At 28.7% G+C, this 18,198-nt stretch overlaps 4 protein-coding genes across 9 annotated transcripts; 2 read left to right on the forward strand and 2 right to left on the reverse strand.

The window, feature by feature from the left end:
* Positions 1 to 429: 429 nt before the first annotated feature.
* Positions 430 to 2,796, forward strand: LOC726698 (serine protease snake). Its single transcript, XM_016916599.2, has 5 exons — positions 430 to 757; positions 919 to 1,320; positions 1,390 to 1,660; positions 1,762 to 2,009; positions 2,098 to 2,796. Exons 1-5 carry the CDS (start codon positions 667 to 669, stop codon positions 2,430 to 2,432), a joined length of 1,347 nt encoding a protein of 448 aa, XP_016772088.2. The 5' UTR covers positions 430 to 666; the 3' UTR covers positions 2,433 to 2,796.
* On the reverse strand, positions 2,568 to 4,683 carry LOC412024 (palmitoyltransferase ZDHHC16B). 3 transcript variants are annotated; one of them, XM_006563448.3, is made up of 7 exons: positions 4,302 to 4,683; positions 4,071 to 4,218; positions 3,932 to 3,953; positions 3,637 to 3,771; positions 3,373 to 3,563; positions 2,980 to 3,290; positions 2,568 to 2,899 (listed from the first exon to the last, which is right to left on the reverse strand). In XM_006563448.3, the coding sequence occupies exons 1-7, from the start codon at positions 4,346 to 4,348 to the stop codon at positions 2,809 to 2,811; spliced, it is 945 nt and encodes a 314-aa protein (XP_006563511.1). In that variant the 5' UTR covers positions 4,349 to 4,683; the 3' UTR covers positions 2,568 to 2,808. The 3 variants fall into 3 exon arrangements, with proteins under 3 accessions (XP_006563511.1, XP_006563510.1, XP_026301236.1); XM_006563447.2 differs by having other exon boundaries at positions 3,637 to 3,946; positions 4,302 to 4,348; XM_026445451.1 differs by lacking the exon at positions 4,302 to 4,683 and having other exon boundaries at positions 3,637 to 3,953.
* Positions 4,684 to 6,746: 2,063 nt separating this feature from the next.
* On the reverse strand, positions 6,747 to 17,904 carry LOC409318 (Kv channel-interacting protein 2). 4 transcript variants are annotated; one of them, XM_006563451.3, is made up of 6 exons: positions 11,991 to 12,738; positions 11,772 to 11,923; positions 9,116 to 9,343; positions 8,968 to 9,038; positions 8,657 to 8,875; positions 6,747 to 8,545 (listed from the first exon to the last, which is right to left on the reverse strand). In XM_006563451.3, exons 2-6 carry the CDS (start codon positions 11,782 to 11,784, stop codon positions 8,435 to 8,437), a joined length of 642 nt encoding a protein of 213 aa, XP_006563514.1. In that variant the 5' UTR covers positions 11,785 to 11,923; positions 11,991 to 12,738; the 3' UTR covers positions 6,747 to 8,434. The 4 variants fall into 4 exon arrangements, with proteins under 4 accessions (XP_006563514.1, XP_016772345.1, XP_006563512.1 ...); XM_016916856.2 differs by lacking the exons at positions 11,772 to 11,923; positions 11,991 to 12,738 and adding an exon at positions 17,476 to 17,904; XM_006563449.3 differs by lacking the exons at positions 11,772 to 11,923; positions 11,991 to 12,738 and adding an exon at positions 17,476 to 17,673 and having other exon boundaries at positions 9,116 to 9,310.
* LOC100576273 lies at positions 13,770 to 16,992 on the forward strand. Its single transcript, XM_003250211.4, has 4 exons — positions 13,770 to 14,118; positions 14,230 to 14,442; positions 14,744 to 16,013; positions 16,097 to 16,992. Exons 1-4 carry the CDS (start codon positions 14,035 to 14,037, stop codon positions 16,651 to 16,653), a joined length of 2,124 nt encoding a protein of 707 aa, XP_003250259.1. The 5' UTR covers positions 13,770 to 14,034; the 3' UTR covers positions 16,654 to 16,992.
* Positions 17,905 to 18,198: the final 294 nt, after the last annotated feature.

The raw sequence follows: 18,198 nt of genomic DNA on the forward strand, positions 1-18,198 counted from the left end.
AAGAATTATTATTATTAAAAATAATAAACATTTTTTATAAATTGAAGAAATTTTTAAATTTTTTTCATTTTTTTCTTTTTTTTTTATATATTTTTATTTGATTTTAAAACCATAAATTTTAATAATTTTTTTAAAATATACAATAAAACAAAATCATAAAGTATGTTTAAATAAGAATGATTTAAAAATAAAAAATTATTCAAAGGATATGTCATTTTTACTATATATGAATGGGTATTTAAATTGTAGTAAAAAACGATTTCATTGTCATTATAAAAAATAATAATATGTCATTATAAAAAATAATAATGATCCGGAAAATTCCTTTACGATAAGAAAACATTGATTAAAATGTAACTTATCACAAAGTCACGTGACGAGAATATATAAAAGAAATGCACAAATTAACCAATCAAATGTTCTTTCGATTACTATACATTGATACGTAATATATTACATAGATTGGATCGTTGGGTCTGTGAGTTATTTTTATTAAACGTGTATATCTCTATAAATATTGCTGAGTATTTGTCAAAATAAAATAAGAGATAGAAACTTGACGTTAACGATAGAAAAATCATGTTTTTTATTTATCGAATATTATACTAGCAATGCAAATAATCTTTTTCTTTTTTTCATATTATTTTAATTGAAGATCAAGAAAAGATGTGTTACTTAGAAATGACACTTCTATTTAAAATTTTTACGATATTTTTATTATTTAATATAGAATTAATAATATCATCGAAAAGTACAGGTTATATATTTTTATATATTATAATATATCTTATTTTTTATATTAAGTACTTTAAATACTTATAATGTAGAAGATGATTTATTATTTTTAATTTCTAATTATATATATTAATAAATTATTTTTGTTAAATAACAAATAAATATAACTTAATATATTTTTAGGAAATTTAAAAAAACAAACATTTAACCTGCTAAAATTAAATGAAAATATAAAAAATAATCTAATTTTTCAAAAACGTAACGTAATCGAAGATATGCATTATCAAAAAAATCCTTTGTCAAATGTGCCAGTGTTTCCTTTCTCATTTTATAAAAATAATGGAAAGAATCAAATAGCTGTAAATAACAAATCAGTCAAGAGAACAAAAAATCATAATATTAATCTATTTTTTCATATTCATAATTCTTTTTTACAACAAAGTGCCTCTAGTACAAATAATCTTACAGAAATGGTTTCTTCAAATAATCCACGTATTACTATAAATATGCCAAATGAGAGAATATCATTGAATAATGAAGTTCCAAGTGAAATAAATTCAAATAAAAAAACAAAATCGGAGCTTAGTAAGTACTTATAACATAATCATTATAAATAGTTTATAATATTAATAATTAATAACTTTGTTATAATAGAATGCGAAGAATATGGAAAACAATTCTTAGACACAACAGACGTATTGCCTCTAGTGGGCATAAATTCAGAAGTGATTCAGATAACTAATCAAAAGTGTAAGCCTCCAAATCATCTTGTTATTGGAGGTGTTAATACTTCTCCTGGAGAATTCCCTCACATGGTTGCTCTAGGAACAAGAAGTACAAATGAAATATTTAGTTTTTCATGTGGTGGTACTCTTATTGCATCAGAATGGGTACTTACTGCAGCACATTGTACTTATGGGCCAAAGTATTATTTATTTTATTCATTGTTATAAATTTTTAATATGAAAATTAGAAATATTATTTAATCTTATTTATTAACAAGAAATATTATTTTTTGTTAAATAGAAGTCCTACAGATGTTCGTATTGGTGTACATAATATAAAAAATGATCAACAAGGTATCATAAGTACAATCAATAAGATAATAAGGCATCCAAATTTTAAACCTCCTGCTATGTATGCTGATATAGCTCTAGTAAAATTAAATACAGTTATTGTCTTTAACAAATATATAAGACCTGCTTGTTTATATCAAGAATATGATACTGTACCTGCACAAGGATGGGTTACTGGATGGGGTGTTACAGAATTTAGTAAAACTGAAATATTAATATTAAATAAAACTAACAAAATTTTTCTTTAAAAAAATATATAATATAAAATTTTATTAATATTTTTTAGATGAAGAAAAACAAAGTGATGAACTGCAAAAGACATTCCTTGATATTGTTGATAATGTAGCTTGTGCAATAAAACACAATCAATCTATAGCAATACCACATGGAATTACACCAAGTATGATCTGTGCAGGAGATTCTCATGGTGGATGGAATAAAGATACTTGTCAAGGAGATTCAGGAGGTCCTTTACAAATATCTCATCCGAAAAATATGTGTCTCTTTCAATTATTAGGCATCACTAGTTTTGGACAAGGCTGTGGAGTTGTTAATACACCTGGAGTATATACTAGAGTTTCACATTATCTTAATTGGATTGAAGATATTGTTTGGCCATAAATTTTTTGGTTTATTGATGTAAATCTTGTTTTGCAAAGATAAAAAACTTTTTATTTTCCGAGCAATTATTTTGACTGATTTAAAAGTGTAAAATATATTTGATATTGGTAATACTTAAAAAATATACAATAAATATAACATTAGATAAAAGTATTTGTTAAAGATATTGTGATCGATATATGTACATATTGAATAATTTTTTTGATGTACAAAGACTGTATTTATATTGATTAAGGTTGACATTAAAATTCTCAGACTATATTATATTAATCAAAGTATAGTTTGACTAGAATATTTTTAAATCTGTAAAAACGATATTTTTTATGACTGTAAAAAACAAGTATAACTTCTGTAATTATTAATAGAGAAATTATACTCAAGATATTTTTGTATCATGAATAGTTTTCCATGTAAGACCATCTCCATATGGTCCATGAGTAGATGGAAAAAGTATATACCACCAATTTCTGTAAGATCAAATAATAAAATATAATAATTATTATATTGAAAAATTATGTATTAATAATAATTTTATTTTTAAAATTACCTTCCGATTATTCCTAAAAAAAGTTTCCAATTTTGTCTTGGTCCAAAATTATATGGATTTTGATATACTTTTCCAAGTATCTTGTACTTTTGTGTTTCTGTACTATTTATACGCGCTTCTATACTTGTTTCTCCTCTTGTAATAAGACCTGCATGCCACCATGTAAGTGCTCCTAATGCTGCAAATGTGGCTACACAAATTAGTGCTGCAAAAACTATAAGTCGACGTTTCCATTCTTTAATGTTTGTATCTGCAGCTTTTTTTGCTATTTCAGCTAATTCTTCTTCACTTAGATGATCTAATGACTCAGTCTGAAAAATAAATAGATAATAAATAAATATAAAAGAAAATGATTCTTATCTGAATATCTTTTGTAAATAAAATCATAATTACCATAGGAATTATTTCAGAATTATTAATGCGCACTGGATGACCATCTAATTCTGGCTCCTGTGCTGGAAAGAATTCTTGATATGCAATCTCTACACCAAATAGCATTATGAATAAAATACCAAGTACTGTGAAAACCATATATTGAAAGAAATGCCTATGATTATAATGACCAACACAATTGTTTAACCATGCTGTTTCTTTGTTTAGAAAACATACAGAATTTTAAGAAAATTTAAACATTAAATAATAAATTCAAAAGGATACGGCAGTGATGATCCATTTTAAGAATACATCTATTACATACAGAACAATGATGGGTCCTAGGAGGCTTTGGTTTAATACATTTTTTACAAATACTCACAGCCTCTGGTATAAGACCACCTTCTGGTGGATAACCAGCTGGAACATTTACACCCATATAATAATGAAAACATACATTTATTAATAACCAATTTCCAATCACTAAGAGGATTATTGTCATCAATGGACTTTTTTCCCACCAATATGGTAGACCAATGTAATATGCAATGTATACAATACTTGCAGTTAAAAGGCTTACCATTACTACAAATACCTATAAACTGTCAAGCTTAGTAAATACATTGTGACCAATAACAATTATTTTTTTAAAAATCACACAATATAAATTAATATATTATAATATAAATAAAATTAAAAAAGATTATAAAAATACTCACAGGTCCTAAACATGCAGTAAAATTTTCTACAAACCAGAACATTGGTTCCAAAAGTATATCACAAACATAACTCCAATTTAAAAATTCATTATAAAATAAAGATTTTGTAATGATCTGTAGACGCCACCACTTCTGTTTTAAATTAAGTCTAAAAACAATAAAATATAATTATATATATTAAAACATAAACATAAATAATAAAGTTTTTTTTCATTATTTTTTGTTACTCACTTAAGGATATTAGGTGTTTTAGTTAAAGACCATTTTATTCGTACCATTTTCTTCTAATATAAATATTTACATGAACTTTCTTAAAACTTCAGTAGAAAATTTTTATATTTAAAAATAAAATTAACCGCAAATATTAGCATTGAAAGATAAACAATTGTTATACCATACACTAAGTAGCATCTTGAATATTATATTAAAAATTCTTTTATAATATACAATTTTAAACATTTTTTTCATAAAACATATAGTTCAAAATATTCTTTTTTATTTATTATAAATTAAAGCATCGATAATGATTATTTTAATCCAACTTTAACACAAAAACAATTTTACTGATGAACATATCCTATATATAGGCTATAATTACTCCAGCGCCGCTCAAACTCGGAAATAAAAAATCCTATACATTTTATCAGAGATAAGATATATACAAAAATATGTATATATATATATATATATATATATATATATATATATATATATATATATATATATATATATATATAGATTTTGTATTCTGAATTACTGTTTAAGAAATGATATATTTTATATATGCAAAATGTCCTAAAAATATGAAAATATCGGTAATTGGAAATTCCTGAGATAATTTTAAAGCAATATTTTTTTTTACAACAAAAATTTTTGTTGTAACTTTATTAGTAAGTTACAAAAAGCAGTGGTCAATCATGTGCATAGACTAATCGAATTTCCATTGCTATACTCTTATTATATGTAAAATTATCGATTCAAAATAGAATAAAATAACAGAATTGAATTAGAATAAAAGAATTATAATTAATGATAATCAATTTTTTTGTCGACATAAGAATGTATATGATAAAATAAGAAATGATATAATATATATATCATATATATATATTAGATAAGATATAAAATAAATGTAATATTCAGCATATCTCTTATCCTATGCCAGAAACAGTATTTTAGTATCATTCAAAATATGTTTTTTAATAAGAGATGGAGTGAAATTATAATTTTTAAGAATACATCTATTACCTTATTTTGTTTTGAAGAAAAGTTATCTTTGGTATTCAAAAGATGGCAATAAGAGTCAATTCTAATGTATTTCTATCTTTTTCTCATTATTTCTATCTTTTTTTATGTTTCATTTACGACAGTCTAAAGATGGCGTTGATTCCATAATATTTTATATTTATTTTTTACATTTACTATTTTAAACTGCCATATTTTCAATAGCAAAACATTTTTCCATCATTTTATTAATATCTATTTATAGATAGATTTGATTTAATTAAAATCTGTTTTATATTTATCTCTTATATTTATCTTTTTAAATTACTTTTAGATATGAAAATATATATAAAAAATATATAAAATGTATGGAAATATAGGAAGAATGATAAAAGAAGAAGAAAAGAGTAATAAAATGAAAATAATAAGAAAGAAGAAAAAGGAAGATGATAAAAAAGAGAAAAAGAGAGAATGATAAAATAAGAAAAAAGAGGAGACAAAAAGATGATAAAAGAGGAGAGGAAGAGAAAGATGGTAAAGAAGGGAAAGAAGAGAAAGATAATAAAAAAGGGGAAAAATCCTATACGAATTTCTTATACAAATAACAATTAATTAATTTATTGTTCCTGAATAAAATGTAATTCGATGTAATTTTTTTCGATAAAAAAATATTTGTTATATTCAACAAACTTTATTCAATACATGTTGCTTGAATTTGTTCGTACTCGGTCGGCGATGCATATCCAATACTACTGTTGCTATCCTTCGAACTAGATGTCATATAATTGAACGATCAGTCTATTCTAATCTGTGATTCTCTTTAACAAAATGAATTTTATTATTTATATTTACATTAATTCAAATATAAAGAATAAAAAAAACTTTAAAGAATATGAAATTTATCGAAAATAATATATATGATACATATTGCATTTTATAATTATAATTATTTTTATTTCATGTACAATTTATAATGTTAAAAGAAAAATTATTAGTACCAATCTTATTTTAAAAGATAATCGTCATACTTTCAATATTTAAAATCAAATTTGATATTATTAAATATAAAAACTATTTTTTTTAATACTTTCAATTTATCTCAAAAAAAAAAAAACAATTAAAATTGAGCATAGATAAAAAGAATTGAAGAATATCTCATCATAAAACAGTATAATTATTGTTTTAACAGTATGATTATTGATAAAAAAATAATGAAAGTAATCGATTCAAATTGTTATACACATAAATATACAATTTATCAGCAATTTATCAGCAATCAGTTTGTAAAAAAATTGATTCCTGAATGGAACTGATATAAGATATATAACAAATATTTTTGTATAGGATGTGCTAGTTTAAATTTGCATATCCCAGAGAAATTGAATGTATAAACGTTGAATTGATCTCTTTATATCCACATGACATTATATGTAGAACATTTTAGATCACATCTTTTCAAATATAATATGGATATTTTAATAAACTTGAGAAATTCAACAAATTCGATGATATTTGTACACATAAGATTTAGAATATCTCGAATATGCGCCAATAATTTTCATTATTGCGAGCGCAATACCTTGCTTCAATTTGATAGAAGACAAGTAATAAGTAGTTGATAGTAATTACAATATTAATAACAATATTTTTTATGCGATAGTAATAATAAATGTAATAAGGTACGAGAGAATCACACGAGGCGTCGATCTTAGAGGATCACGTTTCTCTTGATTGGTCGAGGGTACTACGATACGCTATTATTGGGTTACTAACTATATATGTTCCATCGTACATGGGTCTTTGAAGGTATTGTAAAATCTATGATCTATAATATATGCGAATCTTTTAACTTATTATAGCGTTAAATACGTTTGAACTTTTGCATATTTTCTTGCCATATTTCCTAACATGAATGAAGAATCTGGAAATATTCAAGAATATAGCAGGAAGATCGAAGAAAACTTTTATATTGATTCATACAAGAGCTAAAACGATTGTCAAATGTTATTCGCATATACTTGAATTTAACAATCTTGAACAAACTTTGAATAAATTCTCTCTACGAATTTCTTGAACGCTTTATTATTTTGTAAGCTATATTTAAATTTTGGAATGTAAAAGTTTCGAATAAATTTTTAATTAATAATCTTATAATTATATTCGCTGCAAGATAACAAAATGACCCAAACGATGGATAATAATCGAAGCTCTTTGAAAATACTTTTTTAATCGTACTTAACCACAGTAATGGTTATCAAGTACGTTTACATTTTGTTTGTTTAATCAGAGAAAATTGAACGATCGTGAAAAAGTAAAACTGCTTCGTACGTGCACCGTGAAATTATTTAAAGGAGTACAGAATATTTCTTAACTCGTGAAAATAGAAGTTTAGAGGAGATATAGAAGTTAAGAAATATTAGATCGCTTTGTGAATTTTACGGAAAAACGTTATAGCATAATTTGATAAAATTCTTAAAGTTTTCTTAAAGTTTAGATGTTACGTTTAAATATAGAGTTCAGTCTCCGTTTTAACGAATCTGGAGATTGATTTGTTCCCATCGCATCGATCTTACCTAAACAATTCTGTATTGTACGTACAATAACCGCTCGATAACTTGCTCTGAATTATTAAATTCGTACCGTTAAAATTTTAATGAAAGATATTCTCATCCTTCAAGACGATACAAGATATAATATTTTTTGATGCCGAAATCAAAATTATGTGTAGCACAAATTCATCTTCTTCTTTTATAGCTGAAATATTTTTCTTAAATTAAAAATAAAGTCATAGTCGCGCAATTGTTAGTCGCACAAGGATTAGCACATGCAGGAAGATGTAAGAAGGAATTCTATTCGGGGATAATACTGTTAATTTCATCATGCATTCAATAGCACGCTTGAAAGACTGGGTAGGTAGGATAAGTACATATTTACAAGCAACGTTCGATGAAGTCGAACTAGTAATTTCAATCGAAATTCAATTCCTTTCACAAAGTATTAAATATTAAACGATACGACCAAATAGTCGAATTTCTAGAAACTTACTGACAGAACTCGTTCGAACGTTGCATTACAATTTTAAGGGGGATTCGAGAGTCTTGGGAATTTGGAGTGAGGATTATAAAATAATTATAAAGATCTCATAAGACGGTATCAAGCGTGTCGAGACTTCGCAAAAGTTGTTCGTCCTTGGAACACCATTGTACTAGTTCTTCGATTGTCACCACGCCATCTTTGTTCGCGTCCATTAACTGAGGATGAAAGATTCATCAATTTATAATTCAATTTTCTTATTGATAAAAAAAAAGAATACTTTTAAATAAATCACGTGTACAAATGACAAAAGTGAAATCGATACTCACGTGAAAAATACGATCGACATGTTCCCGAGCCGCCAAATGCGGCTCGACTATTTGTGGCTGAGTGTAACGGCCCAACATCTCATAAATCGAACCAACAACATCCAACATTTCCTCTTTACTGATCAATCCATCACCGTCCAGATCGTAAAGTCCAAATATCCATTGCAGCTTTTCCTCTACCGATCCTCTCGAAACTTTCGACAAAATAGTCAAGAATTCCTATGGATACAAAAAGGAAAAAAAAAACGGGCGACTATCTAAAAATCGTATCTACTCGAGTTAAGTGTATACACTCATCAAAAGATCCTCACTTCAAAGCTTATCTTTCCAGACGGTTTCCTCTTCATAGTGTTGAAGACATAATGAGCATACTGGCTAGCGTCTGAAAGAACGTTGATCCTTTCTCCGTTGAAACTACATACTTATATACAACGGTCAACTTATCTCACCGCTACTTACCACCTTGGGGGAAGAACTGTGAGAAGATCTGTTTAAAAGCTTCCTCGTCGACGAGGCCCGTGGGACACTCCTGCTTAAAACCGCGATAGATAAGCTGTATTTCCTTCCTCGAGAATCTGGTGTTGGCCGCCAATGTGGAAAGCTCCTCCGGCTTGTGCCTGCCGCCAAGGGCAAGGGCACCGGCGGTGGAACCCCCTAAAATGCCCCCGAGTTCTTCAAGTTCGCCCTCTGTAAGTTTGCCAATAGGCGCTTCACTCCTAAGACTGTACCACGCGTTCGAGATACTCCCCTCTCACCTTCGATCAAAGTGTGCGTCTTCCTCTAACACCAGGCTAAGGGAAAAAACGCCGTTCTTTCTCTCTCACTAGCAGGCACGAGAGAAGATGGCGCGTATCTACTTACGAGATAAAGTGCAACGAGCTCAAGAATACGCATTACTAGGGAGAGGATGCGCCGGGTGCCCGAAGGATGGAAACACGTCAGACGTCTTCATCCTCCGGGCAACCTGCCTACACCCCCCTTCGATAAATACGGGGGATTCTACGGGAGACAGTGCGCGCATTGCCAAGACGGATAGTACCTGGAGATATACAGGTGCGTAGAACTTGCAGGCGGAGAACTCGTGAGCGAAAGATAACGGGAAGAATTATTATTGCCCAGGTAAAACATTTCGACTTGAAAAGAAAAAAAAAAAAAGGACCGATTAACGATTTACGATCGGTATCCAAATAAGTAAAGATTTTTATCGATGATTTTTCGTGTTTTACTTGGGAGAGAATATAATAAATAGAAACGATATTCGCACGATTCCATCTTTTTTTTTTTTCGATCGACGATGGAAAGATGCGTGAAGTTAATAGAGAGAGAAAGAGAGGGAGAAAGAAAGAGAGAGAATAGAGAAATTGTCGCTAAAAATCAAAGAGAGTCTAAGTTGTTAAAAGATATATTATATTCGGAAAATTATAATACACTTCGAAAGATTGTGAAATTTTCATCAGATCGATCGAGTAATGCAGCATCGAGTATCGCTTTCATTCACGGGTGAAAGTTAAACTTTGATTGATAATTTCGTGGGTGGAAATTTTCAGCGCGACACGACCGTCTAGACGCGCTTCTTATCGAAGCCGCGCTACGTAAAATCGATATTCATTAACACGAAGCGCTATAAATAATAATTACCGACATCGAAAATAAAATTCAAGATCAAACGAAAGCGCACACCCAATGCTACATCTCGTGGATAGAGAATCGAGCGCTAAAGAATAATTGCAACTCTCTATAAAGGATGCACCTAATCATAGAAATACCTAGCTAAATCGACAATTCTACCAACATACTCTACGAGAGACTGCTGTATGTATACTGCTACACGAATAATAATAAATACTACTAAATTTACGGAAATACGCGACATTGGCACGCGTTCACCTATTTCGTTGGACATTTGCGAATTCCACAAGTTGCCTTTCAATCTCTGCATCGATCGATCAATTCCCAAAGATTCAGCGTTTGAAACGTTTCGAGAGATATCGAGCAAGTAAATTTTCAAACGAATTCACGCTTGTCCATCCTATCATGCAATTGATATCGTTTACACATGCTTTCATATGTTTGATATAGTTGAAAACGATCAAGCGAACCGATCTTTTTTCTCTGGAGAGAAATTCACGATCGCAAGGAAATAAAGATTTTCGTGGAAATAAATTTCTAAATAAACCGTAAGCATCGAATATGTTTCTCTCTAATCGATGTCGTTAAAAACTATTCCGTGTTCCGCTATATCATGCTGTTTTCCGTCATCGTTTCGTCTCGTCCTTTCTACGATTTCCAATGCAAGCTAAGAGAGAAAAACGTGTCGAGATTTGTATTGAAAAGCGAAATACCATTGGGCTTGTTTGCGACTAAGGTAGAAGCTTCCCATTGATCGCTGCTAAAATTACAATCACGGAATTACATAAGGTAAAACTGAACTATTAAATCTTTCAAAGAAGTGCGAAGATCAAAATATTGAAGAAAGCTTATAAAGCTTGGCTAAGAATCAATACGTAAAAGGAGAATTAGCATTCTGTGAGTGTTGAAAGTCTACGTTGCTATTATCTAGAAAGATCTATAAGTTATAACAGGTGGAAAAAAAAAAAAAAAAAAAGAAAAAAATATTATTAAACGCACCGTTGTTCGGTCGTGTAAAACAATCGTGAAAACGGCCGTGCGTTTTCAACTGAGTTTTATATACACATTATAAATGTATGCACTGTGTAATTCCACTAGCAGCTCTGGTCCCGGGCATCCGGGGTCACCATAGCAACGGGAGAGCTTCTACCCTGTATCCACCCCACTTTGCAATTTCGGACCATTTGTCGATTAAAAACGCGCGAGATCTGGAGATCTATGTCTATGTATGTATATACAAAAGAAAAAAGAAAGGAAAGAAGAGAGAGAGAGAGAGAGAGAGAGAGAGAAAGAGAAAGAGAGAAAAAGACAATGTCTAGAGAGGCATAGAACGTGGTCACATCGGTCGGTACTCTAGAGCGGACCAACTATTAATTACAATGTATTCCAAAGTGCTATCTCTCAAAGGAGGAATCGTCAATAGGGCAAACAAGGAGGAGAATTTGTATCGTATATTCTTTCTTTCTCTGTCGAACGAGTCTCGCACCTTGCCGTTGCATCTTTGGCAGCTGTTAGCACTGACACACCGCAACGAACGGTTTCGCGATAAAGGGGGAGATGTGTTCGGGCCTGGGCTGTCGTGTCAATCCCTTCGTCTCAAGGAGGATCTCTTTCCACGGCACGACGTATCGACTTGGCCTGCACCGATTATCGGAGAGGAAACTCGAGCGGCACTACAGTCGGCCTTTATGATTGATGAACTTACTTTTCTCGCGGCTCTTACGTGACTTCATTGACCGCAAGCACCGATTCGTTGCCGGTTCACAGGTAAACGATCGCGCTCAGCGATCCGAACCACGTCCGACTGTCGATTTCGTTCCCGTCGTTGCTTCGAAACGAGATCGATCGAACGATCTCTTCCAATTTCCCGCTGTGATTACCGAAATTCTTCGCCAGATCTTTCTCCCTTTTTCTCTTTTTCTTTCCTCCTTTTCCTCCTTCTTTCTTTTCCTCTTCCCTCTTTTCACTCAATTTCTCACGTTCTTTCACGCTCCCTCACGTTCCTCGTTCGAAACCGATCGACGCGTGCACCTCTTGTTTCTCCGATCGATGCTTCACGACCGACTAACGTATAAGCCACGGACTGGGTAACGATGTGCGCAGCCTTCAGCGTTCATGCACTGAAACAGCTGCCACGCAAAAGCACGGGGTATACTTGCTCCCGCGCAAGTCTACGTTCTTTTCCCATTATATACATATGCCAAATATTGGCCACCGCTAGCTAATGGGATATTATTTCAATAAACAATCGTCATTCAGCTCGTTATCCTTGCTTATTTTTTCCCAAGCCCCGCTCCATCCGGCTTCTTTTCCACCCAGCCGTTATATTTGCGTACTAGCGAATCAATTGGTTTCGCTTGCACACTAGAATAATGCACACAACTCCGTACAATCGTCATATGTTATTTTTATACGTTTCAAAACAAGTCTCATCAATTATCGAGTTTAACCAATTTGCTAAGTGAACAATTTATTTCAATAAGATGCGTTGAAAAAAAAATTTATTTACATTAATGTAAATCCTATAAGAGAATTCTATTAAGCGATTATTTCTTTCTTCGACAAAAGTCGAATAAAACTATTTGACAATTTATCTTTATATTAAAATAGTCAAAATAAAAAAATAATGAAATTATGTAAAAATGAAACTGTTTTTCCAATTTAATAAATTTAATTTTGCTAAAAATATCTATACGTAAGCAACAGGTAGAAAATATCTTATCTCATTGATTAGGCAGGAATTAGTCAATTAGTGATCAATCGATCGTAAAATTACTCATCGGTATATGTATATTTAGTCTGGAGTATATGTACACTTAATCTGGATACTTACTACTTTCTAAAGAACAACAGCTACGAGATGCGGCTGACTATTTACGATTATTCTACTAAATGCGGACATCACATACAACTTGCCTATCATATGATAATATCATATCATTTTAAAATAAAAAGGAAAAGATTTAATGCATTATGAACTTTAATATTATAAACATGAGACGGGCAAAAATACTTTCTAAAATTGAAACAAAGCCAAAAACATGATTACAAATGGAGATCATTTATTTGAAATGTATTGATCACCGATAAATACAATAGAAATGTATATCAAACGTTGAATATATACATTAAATGAATATATACATCAAAATATATTATAAATTATTTTAATGAAACATCTTAAATATAAAATTATTCGCATGAATTATGAAAGTGGCAGTATTATCGATCGATAAGATCAAATTGTAAAATCGTAATTTACAGATGGCAGGATAATAGCACTTGATACCAATAATAGTAATCAATAGTAATCATTGTATATAAAGATAAAAGAATATTGTATACATAAAAATATACAAAGAACATTATTTAAAGAATTAAAATCTTTAATTTTCTTCTTTTAAAGATGCTTTTATTAATTTATTATAAGTTTCAAATATATTCTAAGAAAATTATTTAATATTAAACGGAAATATAACTAAAATATAAACTACTTTGAAAAACTTTGACTAATAACATAATAAAGATAGTTACTTTCAAGACAAATCAAATTTAACAATGAAAAGGACGATATTTCTCAACATTTTTTCAACATTTCATGTGAAAAACTTATTTTCGGTTAAATCAATTTTTAAATTAAAAGAAACCGCGTAATTCGGTTAGCAGACGAATTTTTCTATCGGCCATATCAGGAATGTGTGAGAATTGAGGGAAGGATATATTACGACTGGATGGCTTGATATTGAAAAATGAATAGCAACGATATTTCAAATTTATCATACAAAGAATTACAAGCTTTAGCTCTTCGATATCGAGTACCAGGTAACATAAAGGTAACTGATTTATTGTTAGAAATATAACTAAAAAAATTTCCTTCTTAATTTTTTTCCTAAAACGACAAGTAAATTGATTTTTGAACGATCGATTATGATTTCTGACCGTAGAAGAAATTACTGGTTAAAGTGTTGCAAGCCGCAAAAGGCGGAAATGAAAATGAAGTTGGCAGGCTACTGCAAGATCTTAAGCAAAATCGTAAGAGGAAAGTGAGAAAAGTCAAAATCAGAAAACTCGGGTTAACCTCCACACCATTACATAGTCCTGATTACGGTATGGCTGATGATTATTACTGCCCGCAACAGCAACCACCTTATCAATGGGTGAGTTGATTTTCATTTAGTTTCGATGTTGTAATGTATATTCAAACTTGAAAAAATTCAAATTATTTTAGAAAATCTCACATTCGTCTCAAAAATTGATCGATGATGCTTGAGACAGAAAATTATATCGAATATGATTAATTTTATAGATCGATCATCAATTATCAATCTTATTAAAAATTGTATATTTACAATATTTCTATAACAATGAAAATTTTATTAGTTTATATGTAATGTTTTTTAACAAAATTTTAATAAAAAAATAAAATATTTATTTTAAATAAAATAATTATTTCTACAGGTGGGTGCAGAAGAAGAAATTGCAAGCAGAGATGAAGATAATAAAATTCCTCATTATGAAGAGTTTAAACAATTTTTGTTAAAAAGAATTCAAAGAGAATTTCAAACATATGATGCAAATAATAATCAAATACAAGATTCAACTATAGTGGATTTAAGAACAGCAACTGTTTCATCTGATATGCAAAAAGTTCCTTTAGATATTAGTAATTATACTAAGTCTAATATAGTTGCTGTTAATAATGTAGATACATCTATATATCAACCAAATGATAATGTAGAATATCAAACATTAGAAGATACAAATAGCAATATGCAGGGATCTATACTTCTAAAAAAAATGTTACAAGCTCCAGTTGGTGCAAATTTGGGTGAGATAGCCAGTCCTGTACTTGGAAGATTTTGGACAATGGAACAATATCAATCCAATACCTTGTTAGATAATTCTGATACTTTAACTGCTGAATCAGACAATCAAGATAATGAAGAAAATTTAGAGAACAATACAGAGTGCTATGGATTTCTAAATGGTATAAAGGGAGAATATTTTTTGAATGAACCAACTTTTGTGAAAAGTGTTGAAGAAATTGGTCAACAAATTTCAAATGTCTTAACAAATGAAAATATTAATCAATATAAATATCCTAACACAAATATTGATATGCATCAAGTCTATGAAAATTGGACTATTACCAATGTTATGGATGCAACAGGTAACAGTTATGCAACATCAGATGTTCAACCAACAAAAGTATTTCAGACTATGTATTGTGATAATATAATCTCTGATAGTTTAAATAAGCCTATAAATGATGAAAATTTAACATGTCAATATCGAATGACAGAGACTATACATCCATATAATTCAAATCAAAATTTATTAAATTTGAATCCATCGGAAGAAAATCAATATTGTGAAACAAATATTATTTCTAATGATCAATCTAATTGTAATAATTCCTATTATTTACAAAATTTAATTAAGTGCAGTACAGAAACTACTGGAGAGTATTTGCAATATACACATTCCTTTTCAAATGCAAATATAGATCAAGAAACATATACATCTACTACATCTCAGACATTTTCTAATAATAATCATTACAATGCTAATCTTCCATATGAATATTCTTGTTCACATAATAATCAGTCAACCATTCCATTATCTGAAAATTTAGGACAATCAGAACAAAATTGTAATTCTATAATACAAACAGAATCTAATAATCATAGGGATATACCTGTTATAACAGATAAAATACAAACAAATGGTATGTAGTCATTCTACTGTTGCTTTAAAATTATTTATTTAAGAATATAAAGAAAAATAATATTATGTTTTTAATATCTTCAGGAATGCTAGATCCATTTTGGCCAAAAAGAATATCCAAAATGCCTCCAGATTCTATTTTAGAAAATATTTTGAATTTCATTAGTAACAAACGTATAGATTTATCAAAATTAGATCAAACATCTTGTGTATATTGTTACATAGCTCCTATTGTTACTCATACACCAGTTTCATCAAGTATAAGTTGTTCCCAAAAAGAAAAATTTGTTGCAGAATATAGACAACATTCATTTTCTCCATATTGGTTACTTTATAATGATACTTCATGCGGAATGCGAATGGCTAATTTACAAACGAACGTTAGGGAAGCTATGATAGAAGAATCACGGCCATTACATTCACCATTATCAAATAACGAGTCTGATTTAAGAGAATCAGTTGCAGGAAGTGAAGATTCAATTACTGAAGTTTGGACTCATAATTATACGAATTACGAAACACCAGCCGAAAAAGATGTAAATATATGCGAAGATTTAAATGTTGAAGTTACAGATTGTTTATTTTCAGTGATCAATACTGAACCATTGGTTAGTCAAGTAAATGATCTTTCTAAAAATTAAAAAAAAATGTGTACTATTAATAGTACATAAAATTGTATTTATCATTATTAAAAAAGAAAGAATATAAAAACAATGATATTATGTAATTTATGAAGAAAAATAATTACACAAATTATTTATATATTTAAGATTATAAATCAAAGTCAAACATGATCAATTGAAGATTATCTTATTTAATCTAAAAATTTCAAAAAAGCGATTTATTATGTTATAGCGATCATGTAAAACTATTTTTTCAATGTTAATAAAAGTGCAATGTTAATTACAGAAAAAATATGTTAGTATTAAAAAAATAAAAAAAAGTAAAATGATTTTTTTTTAAGTTGGTGTTTGTAAAAATATAAATTTGGCAAAAAAGAATTACAAAATATACCTACTATATATGCGGAAAAAAACATGCAATTTTTTTTTATAAAACGAGGATAAAGAAACAAACGATATAGAAATAAGAAAATGAAATTAATTTTAATAGATTATCCGAATTAAATATTTTTGATTAAAAATAAAATCAAAAAACTTTTTTCGTTTATTTTCTTTATCTTCAATCAATATTTATATATCGTTATATATTTTAATAAGAAATAAACAGCAAGCATCACAAATGTAAATTAATAAAATATTTATTTAAAGCCTTTTGTCCATAACTTTTACATAACATATAATATATAATCGAAAGAAAAAAATATAAATGATTATCATATTTTCGATTTTTTGATTTTTATAATTCAATCTTTATTAAATAATAACAAAATTTTTTGTATGCAAAAATAACTATGAGTTTCAACGAATTATTTATAAAAATTAAATGAAAATTTTACTTACTTGGAATTCCTTCTGCCTGCATTTGTGTTTTCAAATAATTGAAAACTTTAACTGGGATCGATTCCTTTCTTCGATTTTTATATACTCCTACTTCAGAATCCATATTTTTCGAAGTACTTTGTTTATCAGAAGATCTACCTGGTGTCATATGAACACTATACATTATGTTTTTTTGATATTTCACTATATTAATAAATTAATAATTTAATTAATAATCTGATTAAACGTTTCTTCTTTTCTTTTTACTTTTTATTTAATATTTGAAACAAGACTTATTTCGCGCCTCATCGAAATGCTTTTTTTATCATTTTTATGATTTCAACAATCGTTATATTATTTAAAATTTACTGGAAAAAAAATAAAAAAATATAAATAATGAATTTATAATGCGAAATAAAGATAGTACTTGCTAGACCAAGATCTCAGACACTACTGCTTTTAAAAAAAAGCAATAGCGCTATGTAGGTAAGTGGTGCAATGTATCTAATGATGTCCTCGAAAACTGAGACTAATTATTTCGCCGCTTCGTTTATTTTTTGTGTATAAAAAAGAAAATACTAATATAACTCTAAATACAAATCAATTTCATAAATCATTCTCTCAAAATTCTAATAAAAATAAAATATAATAAAATATAATAAAATTTTTTTTGAGAAAAATAATTATTTTAAATTCTAACGAATTATATAAAATTATGTAATCTAAATATAAAATTAAAATATT

The sequence above is a fragment of the Apis mellifera genome, linkage group LG15 (genome assembly GCF_003254395.2).
Source record: "Apis mellifera strain DH4 linkage group LG15, Amel_HAv3.1, whole genome shotgun sequence".
NCBI classification, from domain to species: Eukaryota; Metazoa; Arthropoda; class Insecta; order Hymenoptera; family Apidae; genus Apis; species Apis mellifera.

Excerpts from the sequence above, each read along its gene's own strand:
- LOC726698 (XM_016916599.2), top strand. The coding sequence starts at position 667 with ATGTGTTACTTAGAAATGACACTTCTATTTAAAATTTTTACGATATTT. Across the intron at positions 1,321-1,389 it reads AAAAACAAAATCGGAGCTTA|AATGCGAAGAATATGGAAAA; the intron begins GTAAGTACTTAT and ends TTGTTATAATAG. Across the intron at positions 2,010-2,097 it reads ATGGGGTGTTACAGAATTTA|ATGAAGAAAAACAAAGTGAT; the intron begins GTAAAACTGAAA and ends AATATTTTTTAG.
- LOC409318 (XM_016916856.2), bottom strand. The coding sequence starts at position 17,638 with ATGTATAGTGTTCATATGACACCAGGTAGATCTTCTGATAAACAAAGT. Across the intron at positions 9,039-9,115 it reads ACAGTTCTTCCCCCAAGGTG|ACGCTAGCCAGTATGCTCAT; the intron begins GTAAGTAGCGGT and ends ACGTTCTTTCAG. Across the intron at positions 8,876-8,967 it reads CTGGAAAGATAAGCTTTGAA|GAATTCTTGACTATTTTGTC; the intron begins GTGAGGATCTTT and ends TTGTATCCATAG.
- LOC412024 (XM_006563447.2), bottom strand. The coding sequence starts at position 4,348 with ATGGTACGAATAAAATGGTCTTTAACTAAAACACCTAATATCCTTAA. Across the intron at positions 3,947-4,070 it reads TTACTGCATGTTTAGGACCT|GTATTTGTAGTAATGGTAAG; the intron begins GTGAGTATTTTT and ends GACAGTTTATAG. Across the intron at positions 3,291-3,372 it reads ATTCTGAAATAATTCCTATG|ACTGAGTCATTAGATCATCT; the intron begins GTAATTATGATT and ends TTTATTTTTCAG.
- LOC100576273 (XM_003250211.4), top strand. The coding sequence starts at position 14,035 with ATGAATAGCAACGATATTTCAAATTTATCATACAAAGAATTACAAGCT. Across the intron at positions 14,119-14,229 it reads GAGTACCAGGTAACATAAAG|AAGAAATTACTGGTTAAAGT; the intron begins GTAACTGATTTA and ends TTCTGACCGTAG. Across the intron at positions 14,443-14,743 it reads AGCAACCACCTTATCAATGG|GTGGGTGCAGAAGAAGAAAT; the intron begins GTGAGTTGATTT and ends TTATTTCTACAG.